General features: G+C 38.2%; 3 protein-coding genes across 4 annotated transcripts; all 3 read right to left on the bottom strand.

The window, feature by feature from the left end:
• Positions 1-19: 19 nt before the first annotated feature.
• Positions 20-12,351, bottom strand: otoa (otoancorin). 2 transcript variants are annotated; one of them, XM_063879330.1, is made up of 29 exons: positions 12,219-12,351; positions 11,313-11,393; positions 11,155-11,195; positions 10,465-10,486; positions 10,208-10,253; positions 9,747-9,831; positions 9,488-9,538; positions 9,187-9,377; positions 8,937-9,103; positions 8,296-8,414; positions 8,049-8,191; positions 7,538-7,655; positions 7,199-7,411; positions 6,769-6,936; positions 5,340-5,480; positions 5,018-5,067; positions 4,446-4,572; positions 4,244-4,362; positions 4,024-4,159; positions 3,512-3,705; positions 3,341-3,431; positions 3,111-3,234; positions 2,815-3,002; positions 2,446-2,589; positions 2,209-2,351; positions 1,763-1,899; positions 1,519-1,616; positions 602-755; positions 20-506 (listed from the first exon to the last, which is right to left on the bottom strand). In XM_063879330.1, exons 2-29 carry the CDS (start codon positions 11,368-11,370, stop codon positions 424-426), a joined length of 3,351 nt encoding a protein of 1,116 aa, XP_063735400.1. In that variant the 5' UTR covers positions 11,371-11,393; positions 12,219-12,351; the 3' UTR covers positions 20-423. The 2 variants fall into 2 exon arrangements, with proteins under 2 accessions (XP_063735400.1, XP_063735401.1); XM_063879331.1 differs by having other exon boundaries at positions 8,970-9,103.
• A 397-nt stretch (positions 12,352-12,748) lies between these two features.
• Positions 12,749-15,714, bottom strand: LOC134861859 (RIIa domain-containing protein 1). The gene is made up of 4 exons (XM_063879421.1): positions 14,594-15,714; positions 14,436-14,512; positions 13,820-13,866; positions 12,749-13,509 (listed from the first exon to the last, which is right to left on the bottom strand). The coding sequence occupies exons 1-4, from the start codon at positions 14,672-14,674 to the stop codon at positions 13,445-13,447; spliced, it is 270 nt and encodes an 89-aa protein (XP_063735491.1). The 5' UTR covers positions 14,675-15,714; the 3' UTR covers positions 12,749-13,444.
• Positions 15,715-15,932: 218 nt separating this feature from the next.
• On the bottom strand, positions 15,933-22,968 carry il6r (interleukin 6 receptor). Its single transcript, XM_063879420.1, has 10 exons — positions 22,705-22,968; positions 20,514-21,068; positions 19,950-20,073; positions 19,181-19,359; positions 18,914-19,080; positions 18,616-18,760; positions 17,426-17,466; positions 17,254-17,302; positions 16,812-16,914; positions 15,933-16,661 (listed from the first exon to the last, which is right to left on the bottom strand). The coding sequence occupies exons 1-10, from the start codon at positions 22,784-22,786 to the stop codon at positions 16,412-16,414; spliced, it is 1,695 nt and encodes a 564-aa protein (XP_063735490.1). The 5' UTR covers positions 22,787-22,968; the 3' UTR covers positions 15,933-16,411.
• Between the last annotated feature and the right edge of the window lie 421 nt (positions 22,969-23,389).

Raw genomic sequence — 23,389 nt, 5'->3', positions numbered from 1 at the left:
ATACCATTTCAACTGTACCTAATGTTACTATTCTTTATTGAGATATTCATTTGTCATTTTTCATTCTTACAGTACACAGTATCAAAGAAATCCCACAAAGAAATGACCTGACTGACAAACATTAAATATTACCTTTCATCCTATTAAAATATACTTTCTTATAGAAATATAGAGACAGCATATTTAAAGGCAATAATAAAGGTTTCTTACACAGTTTAATATGTCATGATTATGTTGTGTACTTGAATGTTTACTACAGCCACACTGCACTATACTACACTACAAAGGATTTCAGAAAATCTGAAAAAAAAAGCGTGTCTTCATCGCAGTTAAGAGTTGGATGTCCCTATAGCTTAACGAGGCTGCTTGTGGGTGGTTAGTAGCTCCTGCTTGTTTTGCAACTGCATGTGCTGTTCTCTGTTCTCACAGCAACAGCAAACCCAGGAGGAGGAACAGCAGTGGCTTCATGAAGGCTGAGATCCCCCCGACACTCATCGCTGGAGCTCCTGAAAAACAGCGACATGAAGACTGAATGCACTGAACTCCGCACCGTGAGTGATGTATGTTTACATAGACCAGCTCTGTAAATGTTTGTTTTTACCTGACTGGTCAACACTTCGTGCTTCGTCAGGTGACCCGGTCACGGCTCTTTCAAGAGTGGCCAGCTGCTCTTCTGACATCACCGCACGCTGTCCCGGGGTTACCATGGCAGCATTGTCAGGTCCAAGAGACAACAGCTGATCAACAGTGAGAGCCTGGAGGGAAACAATCAGAATCTCCTTGATTGGCCATTATGTTTTTTCAATTGCTCTCTATGTACACAGAAGTGGACATAACAAATAGACAAATACAGAATAGAACAAAAGAGTGCAGTACCAACCCTGCCATCTGCAGCACCACAATACAATCCCTCAAGTTAGATAATTTATAAATACCTTGTTGGAAGGATCAATGTAGCATACTTATGCAAGTATAAATGCAAATGAGCAAAAAGGTAATAAAAAACATTGAATCTTCTTGTTTTGAAAAATGCCCCCTTTCACTGTTTTGTACTGTACACTGAAAAAACTGAAACGTTGACTCGAATGAAATGTATTATGTCAACAGATTTCACATAATTGTATTAGGTTAGTTGAAATCAATAATATTAAGTTGAACCGAATATTTATTTATTTATTTAAATTTAATCTTTTTGCTCTCGACTCACCTGTGTGAAATCTGTTGACTTAAAACACTAAATTAAAGTCAATGTTTCATTTTATACAGCGTACATGTATACATAAGTATGTTTTATGACTGATGCATTAACATATATGTTAGGACATTTCATTTTTTTAACAGATTTACTTGCAAAAGTTGATGAGTCGGTTGATTTTTAAATGTTTTTAGGTAGAAGTATTAAGTGGCATAGAATGAGAATATATAAGTGAAAACCAAATAGCTTAACTAAAGTACAGTACTTGTGTAGGTTTACTCAGTTACCGCATTTGACAATGATAGTGACCATATTTGACTCACAGCAAAGATGTGAGGTGGTATGAGCGCGATGCTGGTCTTGCTGATGAATGAGAAGACTGACAGCTTCAAAGAAACAATCTCAGCTGCATCCAAACCAGCTGAGGAAGACAGAAACAGAAGCTGCTGAGCACAAAACGAGAACCAAAACTAGTGTCTGCAGTAGGCAACAGTTCAAAGTTCTGATGAATACGACAGTGGGGTTAACCTTCCTACAGACAATACAAAGTAGAGGTGATTATCTAACCGGCGATGTTGCCCAGCTCATCCACTTGTGCTTCAGTCCAGTTGTTAGGCTTTCCAAACGCAGACACAGCAAGAAGTTTCAACTCCTGTAATTTACTGTAGGAGCATGCAACATTTCCCATTGAGCCCACAGCGTCCCTGTGACACACAAACCAACATTAGAAACTGAGTACTTGATTCTGCTCTTCACCAGATAAACTTAATCACTCATAACCGTGAAATTTGCTCAAGAACTAATTCAGCATTCAGAGTTATCATTTATTTTAAAAAAAAACATTGAGGCCAGATAATGATAATAGGGTAAAGTCATCGGAGACCATGCAAAGATATTGGAGGTTAAGGGGATATTTTTTAGCTTCATAAGATAAAGACAGAGCTGTTGTCTTTTTCCTCGCTCTCTTGAACAATTTAAAAAGATTACTAGTTGTTTCTGTTTGGTGCACTTACTTGAAGGCGTCAATGCTCAGCTGTTTGATCTCGTTGGAGTTGAGGCCACAGATGAACTGGCTCAGCGTCACTATGTCTGCTGCTTCCAGCTTCTGCGCTGTCACATTGTTATGTTTCAAAGCACCCTTCCACACTGACTCCATCTATTGAGACCAACAGTCTGGATTAGTGAACGTCATGATGATCAGTAAAGGAGTAGCAGCACAATGAGAAAATAAAGGGATTTCTATACTTCACCTGGGACCCATTCCAGCCACAGTTTGCAGTGTCCTCGAGAGTGTCCAGTGAGAAGGGGAGCATCTCTAGGGCTTCATTGGAGAATCCCCGAGTTATACATCCCAACTGCCTCACCTCACTCTCAGTTATGTCTGTGCCAAAGTTCTGCAAAAAACACAGAAACACTTAAATGTTTTACACCTTTACCCAGAAATGATAGTGCTGAACAGAAGTTTATGATCCATATTTTGAAGGAGTTCTGTTCTTACATTTTGCTATATGTTGAAGTTTTAAATCTTATGTAGATCAACAAGGAGTTTCATAAAAGGAAGACACCAAATTCATAATATATTATGTTGTCCTTTAATTGCAGAGCAAGTTGGAGCATACCTTATCTGCTTTCTTTTTGAGCACGGCCAGTTGGTCTGCGTTGTAGCCGGGGACATCTCCGAGGAATTCTACAGAATCAAGGAAGGTTTGGTCTGACATCCCCTCCAGCTGTTCAACTGACCAGTAGATGTTATCCATTCCCAGTTCTTCAATCAACTCCACAGTGATTTTTTTACCACTGAGGTTGGCTATGAGAGACAACAAAGGAACAAATAGCAGGTGAGAAAAGGAGCAAAGAAGCACCCATTTGTTGTGCAGTATAACCAATTAAGAAAAGGTGTATGTGACGTCCTCACCTGCTCTCTTTTTACGTGCTGCATTTGATTCGGTTGTGGTGAGATCAAAGATTTTTTTTCCAAGGGCTTTGGAGTGGTGTTTCAGTTTTGCCTTCAAGTAGTAGAGAACATCCTTCATCCAAGGCTGCCAGAGAGAGAGAGCGAGAGAGAGAGAGAGAGGGAAAATAAGTCAGAAGACGTCATGAGAAATACATGCACGAATTATAGTGAAGGTGAAGACCCAAGAACACCTTATTGGGCAGAGCAGATGTCTCATTGTCATCCAAAAGGATCCAAGGACCCAGTGCTTCCATGGTCTCAGCTGACCAATCAGATGGATCCCTGCAGGAGATTTAAAAACATGCATCATCAAAAATGCTTTCTGTGCAATAGCTGATGTTTAAACAGAGAGCCTTTCCTACCCAGAAGTATTTTTGGCCAGCTGAACCAAATCTGCTACGTGGCGAGGAGAAATTTGCTGACAGGAAGCCATGGCATAGATGCTGGATTTGAGGACTTCAGGGGCCATGAGTTTCAGTTGGGAAGGCGAAAGCTCACATAAAAGTGGTCCAAGCATGGACACGTCCTGCTTGGTCAGCAAAGATAGGTCTGTCCCCTGCAGATACACAGCAAATATTTTACACTATTTTTGCGCACACTAGACTCAAGCGATAATGCGTGTGGAGCAGTAGGAGCGGCAGGTGACAATTCAAAGAAAAAACCTGAATAATAAACAACCAGAGAAACCTAATTAATGCTTCCATGCAGGACTCAATTTGGCTTGTTGGTGTGTATTATGTGGTCTCGATAGTCAGACCTCAACCCAAAAATACCTAGACTTGAACAAATCTATGCCAAGGAGCCCTTTCTCTTGCTCTATTGAGTGTTTAGGCTTTTCCTTGAATTTGTCACCCATCCCTATCCTTGTGTGTACCAGGCAAAGCAGAGCTCTCTTGGTGAGTGCGGGGCGAGACTTGGAGCGTAGAGGTAATGAGCTCAGGTCAGCCTCTTCTAGCTTGTTGAGGAAGGTGGGACACACAGAGGCAGGCAAATCATTCACCTTCGAAGGCCTGTAAAGAAGAGATAGAGACCAGAAACATTTCATTACTTATTCTTTCAAACAAAGTGTAATCAATTAAAGACTGTTTATTTACGGCAGGTGAAGGAGTAAGCATGTGGAGATGTTTTTCATCTCCTCCTCAGTGATGTTTTTGAAGTAGTCAGCTCTCTCTTTCTCCAAAGTCGCAAACAGCTTCCGGGCAGCGCATCCTGCCTGGAAACAGATATTTGTAATCCATTGGTATACTCTACACATATTTTATTCACATATGTGTGTACATATTGTATGATACATACTTGTGCTTTGGAGAGCAACTGCGGAGTCTCTGTTAAAGCCTGAGCCATGTCCCGGGTATCACTGTCTGATACTTCGTCGATCATCTTACAGATTATTCCCTGCATGACTGAGCGCAGGTTCTTAACTCTGTCAAGTGAATGTAAGTAATGGCAGACGTGTATACACTGTTACAAGAACACGCAGATAAAATAACCAGATAATATGTCTTTGTAAAGATTTTCTTATTATATGTTTATTGTGGACACTCAGAATTAATGATTTAAAACAATTGTCATTTTTATCATCATGAAGCCAATGTTATGACCATTTCTATATATAATAATCCTAACATTTCTGATGATCAAAAATGTTAGGATTATTGTTGTTACCTGCTTATTTTAATATTTCATATTAATTTAATGTTACAAGACATACCAAGTTTTTTAATTACATTAAAAGTGACACATTTTTTAAATGAACTCTTTTGCCAGTCACAATAGAAACCATTTCAGCTTTGTCAGATGTTCATTTAGCAAGGCTTCTGTATTGCATTGTGTTAAATAGGGTTTGTTCACAGCTGTATATATCGTACCTATACCAAAGCTTCATTTGACGAAGCATCTTTTTTGCCAGGAAAGCTGCCTAAAGGAAGAAAAAAAAGTAGGGAACATTTTTTCACAACACATTCAGACATTCAAAACATTCACCATATTTTACAACTCATTACCTACATAACTTCATAACTTATACATTCATGAAAGCTATTGTACTCCAGCTTATTAAATGAATCAATAACAGTTAAAAATGGAATTACAAGAAGGCATATAATTCAGTTATGTTAAAAATATCAAAACGTAATAAAAGGTGTTAATAATTCAGTGCTACTGGAGCGAGGTGGTGTGCAGGGGCTTTACCTGGGACCGACTCCATGTTTTATTCCCCACTTGATCCATAGAGCTGATGTTCGCTTTGTCTAGTTTGTTCAGAGGAAGACTGTTTAGCAATGGTCCGGACAACTTCTGCACCAGCACTGAGGGAGTCACATCTCCAAACAGCTGAAGGCAAAATATGTAAACAGTATTTATGAATGTTATTACAGTCAGAGGTGGGAAATAACTAAGTACATTTACTGAAGTACTGCACTTAAGTACAATTTTGAGATATTTGTTCTTAACTTGAATTTTCCATTTTATGCTACCTTGTACTTCTACTCCACTGCAATTCAGAGGTAAATCATGTACTTTCTAAATCATACTTTAGTTACAGCTGGAGTAAATTCACAAGATACCCTGTAGCATACAAAATCACTAAAACCAGCTGCACCTTTCTCAGCTGTGATAACACTTTAATGCATCAATAATTATAATCAAACATATTGTTAGGGAATATTTTGTGTAGCCTTGTAACCTTTCGCTCCGGCCTGTGACCTCTTCACACATGTGACTATTGGTCTCCTCACAGCTGCTTGTGTACTGCTTGTTTTAAAGTTAGCCAGTTGTGTCTTTCCTCTCTGTCCTCCTCTGGCATAGCCTAATGGCCTTGCAGGTGCTGTTATCTTCATTAAGGAGGGGCAGCCTGGACTTCCGAAGTCTTGTTTTTCCCACAGTGGGTACGAGCTCATGCTGACCTAAGATTGGCTTTATTGTTTAGGGACAGCTAGCTCCAGTTTATCTGGCCCCAGATGCTCCGGTAAAAACCTTATTTGTGACCTAGATGACAGTTTAAGTTAGACGTATTGTCCGAGCTTGTTTAGTCTGGCATTTGAAGAATGTTGATTACCCATTTGGAACTAGTTAAAACCTCTTCCTATTTTCAAGATCTTCAGAATTGGATTGGCAACCTCTGTGGCAACTCGTGTCTACAGTAAATGTCTTGTCAATTCTCCGGCCGTAACTCCAAATAAACCCAACAGTGTTTTTCCATCAAGTTCCGGCTCTCCCGTGTCTCTCTGAGTTTCGTCTCCATTGCTTCAGAAGTTTCCACCACACATATAATATATTATTTTGAAATGGGCCAATCTGCATACTGAGTACTTTTAGTTTTGGTACTTTAAGTTTATTTGTACGCTTAATACCTTTGTACTTTTACCTGAATAACATTTTCAATGCAGTACTTTTACTTGTAACAGAGTATTCCTACACTCTGGTACTTCTACTTTCACTTATGTACAATATCTGAGTACTTCTTCCACCTCTGACTACAGTTAACAAAACATATATTTGAGATCAAGACTTAAGATCTGCTTCTTTTTTTCTTTATAATACATTTGCATTTTCCTCAACAGACATTTCTCATAGAGTCAGAGTTTGTCTTAATCACTACAATTAGCTTCTCCTTCCTCACCTGCTGCAGCATGGCCATTCGCTGCCCCTTTCTCGTCCTCTGGGAGATGTCCTTCATCCCCTCTGTGTTATTCAGAATCTCCTTGACATGCTTAAACGCACATCTTGGCAAACCTTCTGCAACGGACATAAAGGCCACCAGATCCTCACCGGAAATATTTGTTTTACACTAAGGCAAGGCAAGGCAAAATAGAGAGGGAGAGCATGATAAACAACATTATAAACAAACATCCTGCATATAAAAAGCATCTCAACAATTGCAATCCTGTTAGGAGAGCTCACAGAGAGCTGCACTATGGCAGCAGAATAGGTTTTTACCTGCCACTACCTCAGGGGCAGTGACACACACATTCTTTGAAATGGTCATGCCAATAAAGCTCCTTTGAATTTGAATTTGAGAGAGACAAGCTTCTAGCAGCAGGCAAGCTCACCATGTTGTCCTGCAGTTTCTTTCCTAGGACGCGCATCTGGGCCCGAGTCCATTGGACGCTGGATCCCAGTTTTAGCAAGACTTTTTTGAGATCATTTTCAGAGAACTTAGAAAGATCTGAGGGAGACAATGAGGCAACATCTTTGCCCAACAACTTTAATGCTTCAGTGCTGTTTGTTTTTGACAACACTGCCTTGACAAGATGCTTCTTCAGCTTGAGGCAGGAGAAGAAAAGATACAAAAAGGCAATAAAGAGATTACTCTTACTTGAAATGTCTTTCAGTTGTCCCAGCTGAGGGGGTCATGGGTCAATATTTGAGTAATTAAGAGCGAGTGATACCTTCTTGATTTTGGGGTTTCTGTCTTCGTCGCAGTTGTTGAGTTCAGAGAGGAGTTTTTTGCTGAACTCAGAATCCAAATCTGGAGCATTGGAAAAATGACAGGCCAGTATGCCGAGCCTGATGAGATTAAAAGCATAACAAAGTAGTGATTAATTCAACCTTGAAATCAGCCCTCTATAATATCAGGTACTTGAATCTGTATAGTGAATAATTATATTAGATTTATTTTTCACTCATATTGAGTTTCTTTCTGTTATAATGATGTCTCTCTTATCTGTTAAGACTTTCACTTCTTACAAAACTCCACTCTCGTCCTATTGTTAAGCGTCCTTGGGTTTCTTGAAAGGCGCTATATAAATCTGAGTTATTATTATTATTATTAAAACTCCAAAAGCTCCCACATTCAGGGTAATCAGTGAGTAGGAATCATTGACATTTATCCATTTGCTATCTTCAGTTTTGCCAAATCATTAGATTCTAATGGACACACATTCATGCATGAATACACACTTGTCCACATTCCCAGCAAACTCCTCCTCGTTCTTGAAGCACTCTTTAAATCTTTGGAGAAACTTCCTGCCCAGGCTGGGATTCATTCCGCTGGTCATGTTCGTGGCGGATTTAAACTGTTGTGAGCCGAAGAATTTACACAGCTAGAAGAGAAAGTGAAGGAAACAAATCAGCAGAGATACAAATAAAAAATTATCATTTTCTCTTTAAATTTAAAATGGCTTTTCATCTTTGCAGACGCCCTCACCTCCTCCTTGGGAGCAGAATCAACATCGTTTGGTGCTAAATTGGCGACGTAAGGTCCCATCATGGTCAACGCGTTCATGCCCAGCCATTTTGTTTGAGGTTTGCAGCGCTCCATCAAACCTACAGATGAAATGAGGTAAGTCACACTCATACTTAACAGAAAAGGGACTGGAAATAGGAAACAAAACATCAGGAGTTGTGGGTACGCTTTGGGTTTTTGCTTTGCAGATCCGCATGACTATATCAGTTATTTGTTATCAGTGCTGGACACTTTGACCCTGCCTGTAGCCTTGACACACTTTGTGATTTGCATGATTTTCCATGATGTCCCTTCTTTTTTTGTTTTTGTTGGTTGTGAAGTGATTGTCCTCTTGCTTTTTATGTCTTGCATATAAAAGGCTTGTCCAGCTCCCACTATATCACATCCTGCCTGTGGTTTTCATCTGTTCTTTGTATATCTCCCTCTTTCGTCTCCTCTAGTTTAGTAAGTCTTACTCTCTGTCCCTTTCACCACCTATATTTATTGCTTCTCTGCCCTCTTTCTTTTCTCTTTCTGTTTAACTTAGGAGAGTGACATATATAATAGTTAGTGAATGGATTGTATTGAAATGGTTGACTAGGATTATTGTGAAAAGTGGTTACTGATTTCATTGGTGTTGTCTTTTTGCCTCTTGCCTGATCTTGGATCAGGTGCTGGCCTTGTTGTACAGTTGAAGTACATCTCCATGATCTGCTCTTTTTCCCATTTTACCACCTGAGTGGTTTGGTCTTTAGACATGCCAGTAAATTTCTCCTTTAGCGCCTTCATCCTGGAACAAATGACCAATTTTACAATTTTAAGAAAGGTTGATGAGAGACACTGAAGAAGGCAAGAGCATAAAACCAAACTCACATATTTTCCAGGTTTTCAGGCTTTCCTACATCACTAGGAAGTTTCATTCCTGCAGATTGCAAATTCTCCAGAGCAGGTTTGGAGGCCGACAACAGTGTGTCATATTCCTCTGGTGTCATGTTTTCATATTTGGTCAACATCTGCCAGGACAGAGGGGCCAGAAATGCTTGCATGTGACATGAAAATGCCATCTGAGGGAAAAAAAGAGATGGTAGAATAGATCAGAATTCCACAGAGCTACACGTTTTATTGAATATAGTTTTATTTTTCTAAGATCTTGGTGTTAGTGGGGAATACTGACGGAGGAGTTCCTCATCAGCTTGATTGTGGCCAGAAGACATTTCCTGTATGTCTAAAATGAGAGAAGCAAAGAGAAGAATAACACATACACAAAATGATGAATACAATTACTCATCAACTGTCAAGATAGCAGTTTTAAAGCTTAAACTAATCAATAACACGCATCCTTTTTGTTATCTGAAGAAAGGTTTTGTGGTTCAAGTGCTCCTATGTTTATTTATTCTTATTATAAAGATATGCTGTCCATGGTTTATCCGCACCATAATATCCACTTGTGGGTCTTTGTTGGAAGAGCCTGAAATCATGTCTGTGTAGGAAGAGAGCAGGTCCACCTCTGCCGTGTCACTGAGAGAAATGAGAATTAAACATTTTTTTTGGGGTGAGTAAAAAACAGTTTTTAAATATTTGGTTTTGTGTTTTACTGTTGATTAATTTCATTCTTTAATCATCCTTTGAATTTAGCTGACCCCACCACTTTCAACCCTTCATATACATACTGCACAGTCGCCCACGGTCTTCCACTGTTTAAGTGGATAATAAAGCAGTTTGGGTTAAACACCTTGGACAGGAGGGTTTCAACAACTTAGATTGTTGATTATTCAGATTATTTTGTAACCAATACATAGTTCGAAAAAAATAAAAAGGCAGCTAAGCATTTAAATATGTCCAGGAAATGAACCAAACACACAACAGGGACACACACAGAGACACACAGACTTACCAATTCTCCAAGAGAGTTTTCAGCTGCATCTTAGGCTCCGGGTACACTGTAAAACAGCACCCCCCAAATTCATATGTGGCACAGTTAAAACACATCAGGACTGGACTATGTATCTGCCATGTGTTTGTTTTGACTTGGGTTACAGAGGGCATCATATTGCATGCAAACATACATAACACTGACTTTGTTCACAGTGTATCAACTCTTTCTATGTTGCATCCACACACACAATTATTGTGTATTAAACGATCCCTCACCATTGTTCAGGCACTTCTTCATCTAATGAAACAAAGACAGACATAACGTCATCAAATATTAAAGGTTAGAAATCATATCAACATTAACTGTATACACACAATATTTAAACGAAACAAAGTATACGATTACCAAAACAATGTGAAACATGACTAGAGGAAGCAGCTACTGAGTTGATACTGGCTGTGGTGATAAAGTGTAGACTTTTTATATACAGTCTATGAGCACAAAGTGTGTTCATGAAGCTGAAAGGTCGAAATAAAATTAATGTGTCGTCATATCACGAAACAAGTGTTCTCTCTGCGACAGAGCAGAAATAACGAAACAAAAGATTTGAGATAAAACGCTTTTTACCAAAGTACTTCAAATATGATTTATAATTACAAAAAAAGAAAAGAATGGCAACGCACTCACATTAAAATATAATAATATATTATATGTTCGTTATAATTTTCACTCCAAATCTAAAATACCAGATATTGGACTTCCAGGGTAATTATTAATCATGGGAACATTTTTTACCATGACTGATGCATGTACTCATCACTGTCCTATTTTTCATAAGTTTGACTCTTTTGAGTGATGCTTTTCACAATCATAATGTGATGATGAAATATTATCTGTCTTTTTAATATTAAACTGTGACTAAGAAGGTTCATGTGTTGGACTTGATGAAGAGAGAAATGATTTACCATTCTCCTGGAAATGTCATTGATCCCATCTGGTGGCTTAGCTGAACAGGTAGGAATAAATAGTTATGTATAACACAAGTTTTTTTGCACACATAAATAACGTACATGCCTTTGGTCATGCACTTCAATATGTTGCAGTTGGTGGCGTTGATGCTTACCCAAGGCTGCACAGGCCAAGATGAAAAGAATGCAAAGTGTTCCTCCTTTAGGAGACATGGTAAAAACACCTGCCAGCCTGTCTGTTGAACACAAGTAAACAATCAATGAGAGCATCAACACAAACACATGTTAAAAGTATTTGAACTCCTTGTATTTTGTGCTGATACATTTTTTCCCCTAAACAGTAGGTTAATGGGTTTTGTAATTATGCCTCTCGTTGTTAGGGAATATATCTCCATGACGCCACCTCCAGTTTTCTGACTTCCTCCTCTGAGGATTTGTGATGTAGTTACCACTTTTGTTTCTCCTCCTAAGGGAAGCTTATTGTACTTCAGAGAATGACACGCTGCGAAAAACATGTTGGTAATGTACATGATGTTCCATTCTCCTCGCCTCCTCTTCCTCAATTACTTCTGCACACAAACTTTAGGTTCCACATATCTTCTCACGCATTGGTGATAACTATCACACATTTGCATGAAGCTAATTTGCCTTAACTGCATTTGTTTGCTTACCCTTGATTTGACTCCTGATTTAAATATGCCAAATGATAGCAAATGAATAATAGAAATAACAAGATTACAAGATAATAAGATATTTATAACATGGTGCCAATATATTATTTGGACTTTAAAAGTCAAACAAGATTTGAATGCATCATTATTAATTTGCTTGGCATATAATCATATAAACAAATCTTCCATAAAGGATTATAAAATAACTTTTAAAACATACAAACATAAGGGTATGTATACATGTAAATGTAACAGAAATGTCACAGCTTCAATGTATTAAGTTAGGAAGTTGGAATATGCAACAATCCATGTTTAAAAGAGTTATGACAAAACACATCACAAAGGAAACAAAAAACTAATTCATAAATGTATCAATTTGTTTTTACTTACCAAATGTAGCTGTCAGCTCCCGGGCAGATAGAATCAAAGCAAATTTTAAAAACAAGATTTAGAGCAAAGTGGATAAGAGCAAGTTGTTCTTAGTCCTCCGTCTCCTGTCTGATGTGAGTTGGCTGGATGCAGGTGCATGCATTTAAAGCATACCCTGTGTGTGTGTGTGTGTGTGTGTGTGTGTGTGTGTGTGTGTGTGTGTGTGTGTGTGTGTGTGTGTGTGTGTGTGTGTGTGTGTGGGTGAGAGAGAGGAACAGAAGAGCATTATGCATTGTTCTGATGTCAAACAGGAAATGAACACACCTTTGTTACATCAATATTGCAGCTCTTTTTAATCTTTTAAAAACAGAACAAATCAGACAATATTGACACGCTGAAAATAGATCACATAGGATTGAGTTGTGATGATGGGATGTTCTTTTTATATGTCGGATTATACATTATTTGAAATGGAGAAAAGATGTATACAGTGATAAAACTTCAAACAACAACCATATAAAGAGCTTAAAATGAAACAAAGGAAACGTAGCCTCACGGTAAAGGCTTTATTTACACTCTCCATAAAGAAATGGGGCAAACATAAGCTCTCGAATACAGAGCATTGAAAACCGAAACCGAGCACATTTGAATATTAAGGCTGTTGTAGAAGTAGTATTCGTTGAAATGGCAGAGTAAAATGGAAAACACACACATTTATAAGTCAACTTTCTCCATTAAATGTTCACTTCTTAAATCCTTTTACAATCTATAACTTTGCCTCCCACAAATCAAAATCTAATTTTTTAACGTCACAAACAAGAAAATATGTTCAAAAAAGCAAGATATATCAAAACACACAAAAAAAGACTGTTCCATATCCAGATCAAGGTACACAATAACAGCTGTGGACCCACAATACAAACCACAAAGATGGTTTTGTTTAAACATTGTTGAAAGCAGTATCCACAAAATGCGACCTTGAGTATTTCTCTTCCTAATAATATTGGTGATGTTGCAACAGCACAGTCTGATGTATGTGTAAGTCCTCTCCTCATTAACCTTTTAATCATTATCATTAGGAACTGCAGTTAGCATCTTCCCCATGCGTTGGCTTCCAGCATGTGTATGATGGGAAATCAGACGATAACGCTATTAAGTGGACTGACGTAAATGTATTTGTGTCCATACATGTGTTGCTCTGTACAGAGAAGGCAGAAAGGGGAAGCACTGTGACTGCTGGGTGTGTTTCACTCCATGTTTCCTTCCATTTTGGAGCCGATAACCACATGAAGGTCTGGCTTGTTGAAGTGATCTGGCAAAAAAAATGATAGGTATTAGTGGTTGAAAATGTGCATGTTTGTTTTTTTAACAGTATTGTTCATTTTGATTATCATAACAATGACAGCAACTATTCCTGTGTCCATTTAAGGCTAACATCATAAGGGTAGGGTAAGGTTTTTTTTGTGTGTGTGTGTGTGTGTGTGTGTGTGTGTGTGTGTGTGTGTGTGTGTGTGTGTGTGTGTGTGTGTGTGTGTGTGTGTGTGTGTGTGTGTGTGTGTGTGTGTGTGTGTGTGTGTGTGCGTGTGTGTGTGTGTGTGCGTGTGTGTGTGTGCATGCCTCACCTGCAGCAAAATCCCGGATGTCAACGGGCCTTTTTAAAAGCACATCTCTGTGAGAGGAGGACAAGAAATGTGAAGTGTAACTTTTCAACTGCAGTACAAAGTATATTAAGGAGACTGTGCCCATTGAGGGTTTAAAAATAAGTTCACCTTAAAATGTGGTCAACTGATATTAGTCAGATACACTCATTGTCTGAGTCATGCTGAAAATATCGGCTATTTCTTTAAATGAAGCTGCAAGATTCATCAAACACTAGCAACTCAGAGTTTGTTCAGAGATAGTATGTATAGCTTCTGATAAAAATCATACAAACTCAGTATAATCTCATAATATTCATACAAATTAATGGTATAATTTATGATACAAAATATTAAAAGTATAATGTAATAAAAACATGTTTTGAAAGTCATAGTGTTGTGTATTATGAAAACCAGAATGACCCTGTAACCCTGACGAGAAGCCAGAAGTCCCTGTTTAAAGGCCTTCCCTGATATCCATTTCACATGGACAAAGATAATGCTAATCCGTGTTATTCAATTAATATTTCAGTCTCTAACAGAAATGCAAGCAGCAGACACAGAGAGCAAAGAACAGTTGATTTTATCTAAGTTAACTAACCTTAGAAAGTCACCTATCAATACCTCTACTTCCGGATGGGATCTCAAATACTTCTCATTGTTGATTCTCGTCTTGATCTAAAAAGAAAAAGCCGGTTGATCAACAACATACAAATCAAACTGCGGGTTGTGGCTACGTGTGAGAGCACCCAGTGTTACCTTGAACTGTCGAAGTTTCTCTTGCTGATCAGCAGTTAATACACCAACGTCCAGTTTAGCTAAATCAACTTTCGCAGCCATATTTTCGCTACAAATGTTGGTAATGTATCACCTTACAGACTGGAGACATATCACGCACAGATCGGTCCACCTGTTACTGACATGGCTGCTGTAACAACTGTTACTATGGAAACAACCTCCAACATCTAACTGCCGCTTCCGCTAGGCGGCAGCACAAGACAGAAAATATATTTCAAAATAATGGTCGTTTTGTAAAAATGTAAGGGTTTTCAGTCACACACCATTTTCAATACAATGACAGACTGTTGTTTCCTCACTTTAACTCAATTCGGTCTGTTTAGTAGTTGTTTATTATTGATAAATGCTGTAATTATTGTTTTATGAGTGTTTTTAACCCACTCGCTTTCTGAGTGGAGGAGGGGTTTGGGGTTTGTATTGTAGGACTTTGGGTTGCATTTGACTCTTATCAATCACATTTAATACACCCAATTCACAGTATAGAATAAGCAACCATGGGGATGAATGTAGTGCCAACACCAGGCTTCAGCCATCATCAAACTAAAATATAATTTATTGTAAAACACTTGAATAGCAAACATACGTATGCTATGCTTAAATAGTCAACATCACCCTCCCTATGACTACCCTGCTGTATATCCTGGATTGTTGCATATTAGCTCGTTCTGTATGCTATATTAACAAATACGGCTATATTCAATGTGTGCATTTATTATCAACTTCTTTTTAATATGTAGCCCTATTTAATATTAATTTGTAAATGCTATTGAATCCTTTTTAATTGTATTTGCCAGCTCAAGCACCTTCAGTATGTCTGATAAAGGGTTTGTGTTTTTTCGTTCTCTCTTGTCTGTTGGAGAAATACATCAGCTTAGACCTTTTTTAAAGTTAAATTTTTTAAATCTTCTGTATGGCAGTAAAACACCATGGCAGCTGATGTGCAGATTCAAAATTGGCTTAGATTGGCATTCAACTTATACATTCACATTCCACATAAATCCTATAAGACGGTTTTTGCCTGAAGAAAACATTTTAGAGGCTGGGTGAATAGGGAACAATTTTAGCTACTGTATATAGGGAATGGAAACTATTTAAAAATACTTTTTGACATTCAGTATCCCAGCAGGGTGGTCTTCAGCTACTAGTTGGGGCCTCAAGGCTAAAATGAGCTCCTGGTCCTGAAAAAATACTCTGTTCCTCCCACTCTCTGTGCAATGTGTACAGAAAAGTCCTTCAGCTGACTGAATTCATAGTTGTATCGCATTACCTTTTCTTTAATTATTCCCGCAACCCTTAAACATGACCATCAGACCATATTTATTCAAACATAATGGAAAACACAACATCCAATACTTTTGACAGCAACTTTTTGCAATCCGTTTTATAAAGCTTGTAAAAAATATGTGGGGACTGAAAAGGCAGGAACTAAGTTATATAATCAATAAAACTTAATAAAGTACATACCAACGGAACACAAGCTGTTAGGTTATGTAACCGTATGATTAGCATACATCTAGCCTAAAGTTTATCAAGACTTTGAATTGCCACAGATAAATGAGAGAGTAGCTTAACTGCTCATCTTAGGATGAATACAACAAAATAAATGTTCTCAGAGGTATTCAAGGCATTAGATAGAGATAGAAAAATACTATAAAAGCTGTTCCTGAGTTTGCTTGCAATAAAAACTCATTAGAGAACCATAAACGTTTTGAGTCTATTACCCTTTCCATCATATGTGATACGGGATATGGCTTGTTTTATTCCCCTTTTGAAGGTTCGTCAATCCCTTTGGAGAAAGAAATAACTTCCGTTGTTGAAATGTAAGGCTTCCATCCTTTCCTTCAGGCGCTGTTTTTCTTCTTCACTTTCTTCCATTTCACTCGGTGGGGGTTCTTTGTTACAAAGAGGAGCAAAGGTCACCAGAGGATGTCCTTCTGGAGGTGTTTGAGCGGAGGTTGCAGGCTGAGCAGAGTCACCATGGGTGCTAACACTCCTGCTCTTGAGTTTAGACATGAACCTGTCCCTGTGTCTGAAGGGGAAGAAAAAGAAAAGTTAACTGAAAGGATTTGCTGAAGTTTGAAAACAAGTGACTCCCATCCACTATTATTTAACTCATGTTATAAATGTATCCATGTTTGTTTTACAGCAGGAACAACTACTTTATACATATATTCACTACCTGAAAGTGAAAACAGCCAAAATGACCGACAAGAGAGCAAATGAACCAGAGATCCACAGCAGGTGACGTGATCCCTCATTTCCACTTAGCACAGGTTCAGGAACTGCAGGAAACACAGGAAGATTGTGAGAGCTCAATAACATCCATGCATGTAAGTTCGGGGGGACTAAATGTATGTGTGTGTATGTGTGTGTGTGTGTGTGTGTGTGTGTGTGAGATAGGTCTGTTGAGCCATGTTTCCTGTGGCTTGTTTCGCTGTTGTGCCTTAGTTGTTATGAAGACATGGCTTCCTGTTGAAACCCAGTGGGGCACAGGGGGTTTTCAACACTAACAACATTTTAGAGTTCCCTTTCTCTCACTCTCTCAGCCCCCATTCCCTCTTTCTCCCAAACACACAATCAGCTAATTAAAAAAGTGTTTAACTTCTTGATATATTTCTCACCATCAGACAGATCATCATCTGCACCAGAGCCTTCAGTGTATACTGAAAACTGCAAATTAAAGGAGGTAACACAAGAGACGGTGTGAGATACTGGAGGCAGGACAACAACTGTAAGTAGCAAAGTGTGAGGAGAGCATTATTGAATAATTAAAAGACACACTTAGACTCTTACCGTTGTGGCAGTGAGATCATCATACTCCACTGACACTTTTGCTGAGGAGAGAGACATCGACACAGATGAAATCAGAAAGACATATTGTACAGTAGAGTGTATTATCGCAGTGCACTCTGGATTTCAAGTTAAAAGAATAGAAGGAAAAATATCAGTTAGAAAATATCCTGATAAAACCATTTCTTAAGAGGATTGCCTTTTATGTAAATGGGGTTTATATAATTTGCAACAGAATTTGGGAAAGCATTCTTTTTTTTAATAGTACCAGCTAACTCTTTAATTCAATATGGTCACTTTTCATAAAAACAAAAATACTGCTACTTTTTTTTTTTTTTCTTACCATGGTGTACATCTGTTATTTAGTTTTTTACTTATTGTATTATAAATAACATGTGCATACAAAAAAAAAAATCCTCACTTCTTCTATTTGCACTATCTGCAGTTGCAATCATCATTTCCCCGTGGCGGGACGAACAAATGATTTCTGTTTCTGATTCTGATTTGAATAATTTCAACACCACATGCAATACAGTATGTATGCAGGACCCATACTACTGCATTCATAATGTGAACAATGAGTTCACTTGTTCAGAGGGAAAAAAACGCCACTGAAAGAAGTGAAAGTATGTACGCAAGCAAGGGTGTTTACAGAAACAAATTATTTGGAACACTTAAAGGAAGGAAACGGGAAGCTTTTCTCATAACTACTTTAGTTCCCAGGGAGGATCATGTATTACTATTAATTGGCACCACCTCCCTTTCCCTGAAACCATATGTTAAAATGATATCATACGTTTTCACTGATAGAAAAGAACACAATTGCTTCAGTTTATACTATAGAAGCCAGAGAAAATGAAAATGAAGGTCATTTTTTGTGTTGTCTGATCTATATTCTTTTCTCTTCTTTGTGAAGCAAAGGTGACAAAGTGTAAAACATTTGGCAGGTGAGGCTGAAGTTTACCACCACCTGTTCCAAAAAGAACAGGTCGTCCTGCAGCTGAGTTTCAATTTCTACATGCAGTCTTAACACAAGGTACATACAGTATATTGATATGTTGGCTGTTTTCACAGTGCAGAACAATTCTTCTGGTTAAGTGTCTTTTGTACAAAAATGAAGAGTTATCCTGGCAAAAAATGTTTTTGAGAGGGTTTGATTCAATGCTTATATTCCCAAGTGGATGTGTGTTTACCTGTCCAGCTGCTTTCATAGACGGGTGTACTCCAGTCACTCCAATGACCATCATACTCTTCCCTAGTCCTGAGCTGTATGACGTATTCAACACCAGGCATTGCATCCCTTATAGTATATGAGTGTCGGCCCTTAATTGTGTGTGTCTACAACGACAAATTCCAGAAAAAAACTGATAAACAAACAATGTCTTCATCTGAGTGTTAACTTGTTTAAGGCCAGAACCCTAACAGTATATTGATCTACTGATCTCTGAAAAGCTAACAAACACACAACGTATCAAAAACTCCAACATGCACCTGCCAATGATCAAAGGACTTGAGAGGTCGGTATTTTATCTCGTGGATTAGTTCATAAAAGCTGTCTTGAGACTTCCAAGAGATGGGCAAACTCCAGGTGACCGTCATCCTCATCGCCTGTCCCTCCTCCTGTCGGACTGACACACCTGATGGAGGGTCGGGCTTCACTGAGGGAGCAGGAAGGAATACAATGAGTGATTTAATTACCCATACATTGGACCAAAAACATGTCATATAAACATATCGCCTCGACACACACAAACTCACATATGTTCAGAGGCATGAATGAAAGCAGGGAGCTGGTGGCGTTGCCTGCGATGCTTGTGACGCACAGGTAGGCCATGTAATTGGTTCTCAGCTCGTCCTCATTGTGATCCAGAGCACACCAACAGCGGGAGTGTTTAGATGAGTATGAGCACTGCAAAGGAAGAAATGACTCTCTCGCGCTGTGAGCAAAAAACGAAAAAGAAGGAAAAAGAAAGAACAGTTTCTCTCACACATAGATCGGTAAGATATAAACATTTCAATTACACAACTTACTGTTGTATTTTTAAACTTTGGTTTTGTAGTTTAACGTCATCCAGTGTGAAGTAATTGGTAGCTGGCAAAGCTACACCATGTAACCCTACTTACAAAGGTTTAGAAATTCATCTTCAGCCTAATTTTCAATTCCATTTAGGATTTTTTATTTCATTTCGTACTTCATTGAGCCTACTCCGAAACTCATCTTAGCACTTTTGCTTCAACTGTTTCAAATATTTTAATAGCAACATTTCAGCAAACATAAACTTTCATCATAAAGGGTCTAGTAAACTTTAATCTTATTCTAAAAGTTAAATAAAATAATTATCTCTGTGCATATCACTTGAAAAGATCTCAAAGAGGAAAACATAAAAATTATTTAAATCACGTCATTTATGTATACCTGCTTACACACCTAGTATGATCTACAGGTTAGGTGATACAGGGACTAAATATAAACTATACGATTTTCTCACACATTTATGAATTGAAATTATACTGTTAGTGTATTTACCTTTTACTGAGGAAGAGGGAGCAGTTAGGGAATATAGTGAAGGGTTTCTGAGGGGCCCACTCACAGCGAATCTTACTGCTCGGGGACTTTTTGTAGCAGGACAGCTGGGGGGTCTCTGGAGGATCTAAAAGAAGATAGGGCAATGATATTGTACATTATTCAAGTCAGTCAGTAAATGTTTCTTAATAATATGTTCATTAAGAATATGGTTAATCCCCTCATCTGCTCATAGGCTAAAACTAAAAAGTAGTTTTGGGGTAAAAGAGAAAACTATATATAATACTATTTCTGCTCAGCTAGAACTCCAACATCAGACTTGTGTCCAACCAACATTAGTAATGTTCAGGCTTAACCATCACAAAATAATTTACGTCCAGCAGATGAGGTCCTTTCATACAGAAAGTGGGCATTATTCACATTGCAATGTTTTACTCACACTGCATTGTGTATAGTAAAACGCCACTAAAATAAACAAATGAAAGGACAAATATGGCATCAATCAAATCAAATTAACACTTGATAACGTAAACCATCTGTTACAGCTTCAATGACATTGTGACTTACCTGCCACCTTGACTTTTAGGGAGAACCTCTCTCTGCCTTTGAGATAACAAGTGTACCTGCCGGAGTCCGACAGTCTTACTGAGGACAGAGAAAGTGAAGCCCCTCTCCTCTCAAAGCTGACTTCACCCCAGTCTCTGTTTCCTTTTCCCACAGTCCTCCCGTTCCACTTCCACTGTAGCCCCGGTTTTATGCTCCTTGTTACTCTGCTACCATCCTCATCCTCTTCCTCCCCATAGTCTCTGTTCTCCCAGACTGGTTGAGGGCTAGGAGACGCTGTGTAAGCTGTTTCTGAATGTTTGAGGCTCTTGCTTTCTTCTGCCTCAGTCGTGTTAGAGTGGTGTCCCCCACTCACAGTATTCTCCACAGTAATAATGGCACTTTTCGTCAAGGCTTCAGTGTTGCTTGTGATGTTAAAAGAGGTTGGAGTTGCATCAGAAGGACTCCCTTTTCTGTTGATGTTTGAGCTAACCTTTACTCCATCAGCTTCCACATGACCGCTGCAGCTCAAAACCAACTTACTGCCAGGAGATAAAACCAACAAACCAGGGGGAGGATCTGCACATAAACAGGCAACAAAAATCATGATTACAGAGCTAATATAAACTACTGTCTGTGAGCTGGCTGTCTTTAATTGGGAATGTGTGAACTTGCTTTATAGATCGTCTAATCTAAATCATTTTCAAACACAAGAACAGGGGGGAAAAGGTTTCGGTAGGACAATCTACATTTGGGGAAAGAACATTTGCTGGATACTTTTTTTCTGTGTTGTTGTAATACTAATTTCAGTCAAAAGAGGCTAAAGATTTTTTTTTTTTTTTACAAATTATATAATTTCTCTTGATAAAACCCTAGCCTACATAACTGGAATTTACACAATACATCAAACAGAATGCATGGAGCAATTAAAACATTCCTGATAGAAACATGTAGGTTTATTTTTTACATGTGCTTAAGCTATAAACACAGACGAGAAAAATCATATTTGATCAGCCTTAAAAATGGATTGACAGATTTCTACTTAATTGCCTCTCAGGACTTCTTTAATCTTTTGCACACAATTACAAGTCCCTCAGCCATGAGTATTGCTTGTGGTACACAGGTGACGCATTGTTGCATAACCAAAACCAAAAACACCAACTCGTTTTGAAGTTCCTCTTTTAATAAGTGTCTCTTTTTTATGGTTTCCTTTTCTGTCCCTGATCATGTATTGTGTCATCTCTCACATTTACATCTCTGACATCCCCTAATTATGCATTTCTGATAGTCATTTGCTCCTTGAGAAAGGCTATGGTGTATTTGTGTGTATATATAGCCTCCTGATTGACTGACTTGACTGGCTGGACGTGAGCAGTTCATTGCCCTTTTGTTGCAAACACACCCCCACTCTCTTGTCCTTTAATCTAATTTGTTTTAGTTTTCAATCCCTTTTCCCTGGAAATCAGATATGTTAAAATAAAAGCTATACAGAGTACAGCACATTTACAAATGTATGAGCAGTGTCTAGGTTCATACAATCACACTATAACATTTTAATTTGCCTGATGCTGTATCAACAATTATTTGAGTGAAGAAATATTGAAATAAAGTAAAACGAACTACAGTACATCCCCTAATTCCACCAGTTGGAGTCCAGTACAACAAACACAACCAAGGATGTTAAAGCACATTTTTAGTGCTGATCGGTGTGAGAAGTGGTAGCAACAAGTATACATGCTGCTAATAAACTGAGATTCCTGAATTTTGAAAAAAAAAAGAAATCGGACAGAACTTCTGAAGAAAACTAAAACGTATTTTTAAATTGTAAAACAAGGAAGAGCTTTGTAGATTATAGATTGAAAGATTTAGAAACAAGTTGATGTTCTATAAATATGATCTGAAACACGATCTGTCAAAGAAAACAACAACTTTTGATCATCTAGCCTATGTAGAGTTGCACTTTATGCTCAAAGAGTGAAATCAAAGCAGTCTGCTACTGAGTTCAGTTAAACTGTCTAATCGTATTGAAGTCAAATCAATGCACAAGGTAACGATAAGGTGAGCAAACAAAATCACATTTGATTTTAAAACGAAATAGCTTAGTTAGTCGAAAATGTTCCACATTTTAGAAATATTTACGACACCGTTTTGACGTGTCATCAATACCCGAACAAACAAGTTAACTTGGCTGGATTAATTCAATTTCATAGTTTACCTTTTTTGGGACAGGTCCCGTCGAAAATACCGTGGACCGGTGTGGCACACAGAGCACACAGCAAAGGGAGAAAAATCCGCATGTTTGCGCATAAGTCTCCCTTCACTGAGTCCTCACACCATCACTTACAAAAATCGGAGATTTTTGTGATTCCCATCAAACTCTCCACATGATCAACATCTGAAAGTCCTCCTCTGGCAGGGTTGTTAAAGCAGTTACTGGCTGCCAGTGGATGCAGTCCGCTGTCAGTAAGACCCGTTATTGTGAAATCCCAGCTCTCTTCCCCTTGTTCAGCCTGTTGCAAAGAGGAAATCCTTACTCAGTGTCAAAATAAAACCCCAGTGAAAGCTGAATATAGCCCTGCTATTATAATAAAGATTTTTTTTCTTTTTAAATCAAACATGTTGCACTTTTTCCTAATCAACAGACTGATTTTTAAAATGCCAAATGCACCATATAGGTTACAGCCGCGGAACAAATTAAAAGACGACTTTAGCGTTATCATTTTCTCTTGATTTATTATTTATAGACCGTCTTTGAGTCCTTACAAAAAAAAAATCTATACCTAGGCAACTGACAACATTTGTCTGTGTTAGCTGCCATACATGTAGAGATAAAGATTAACGATTTGTTTTCCAAAGCTGTATCTTTGTGTGGTTAAACTTATGTTGCTTAAAAACAAATC

Source organism: Eleginops maclovinus, chromosome 3 (assembly GCF_036324505.1).
Source record: "Eleginops maclovinus isolate JMC-PN-2008 ecotype Puerto Natales chromosome 3, JC_Emac_rtc_rv5, whole genome shotgun sequence".
NCBI lineage: Eukaryota > Metazoa > Chordata > Actinopteri > Perciformes > Eleginopidae > Eleginops > Eleginops maclovinus.
The sequence above is the reverse complement of the archived record's forward strand: the minus strand, read 5'-3'. Positions and strand labels throughout refer to the sequence as shown.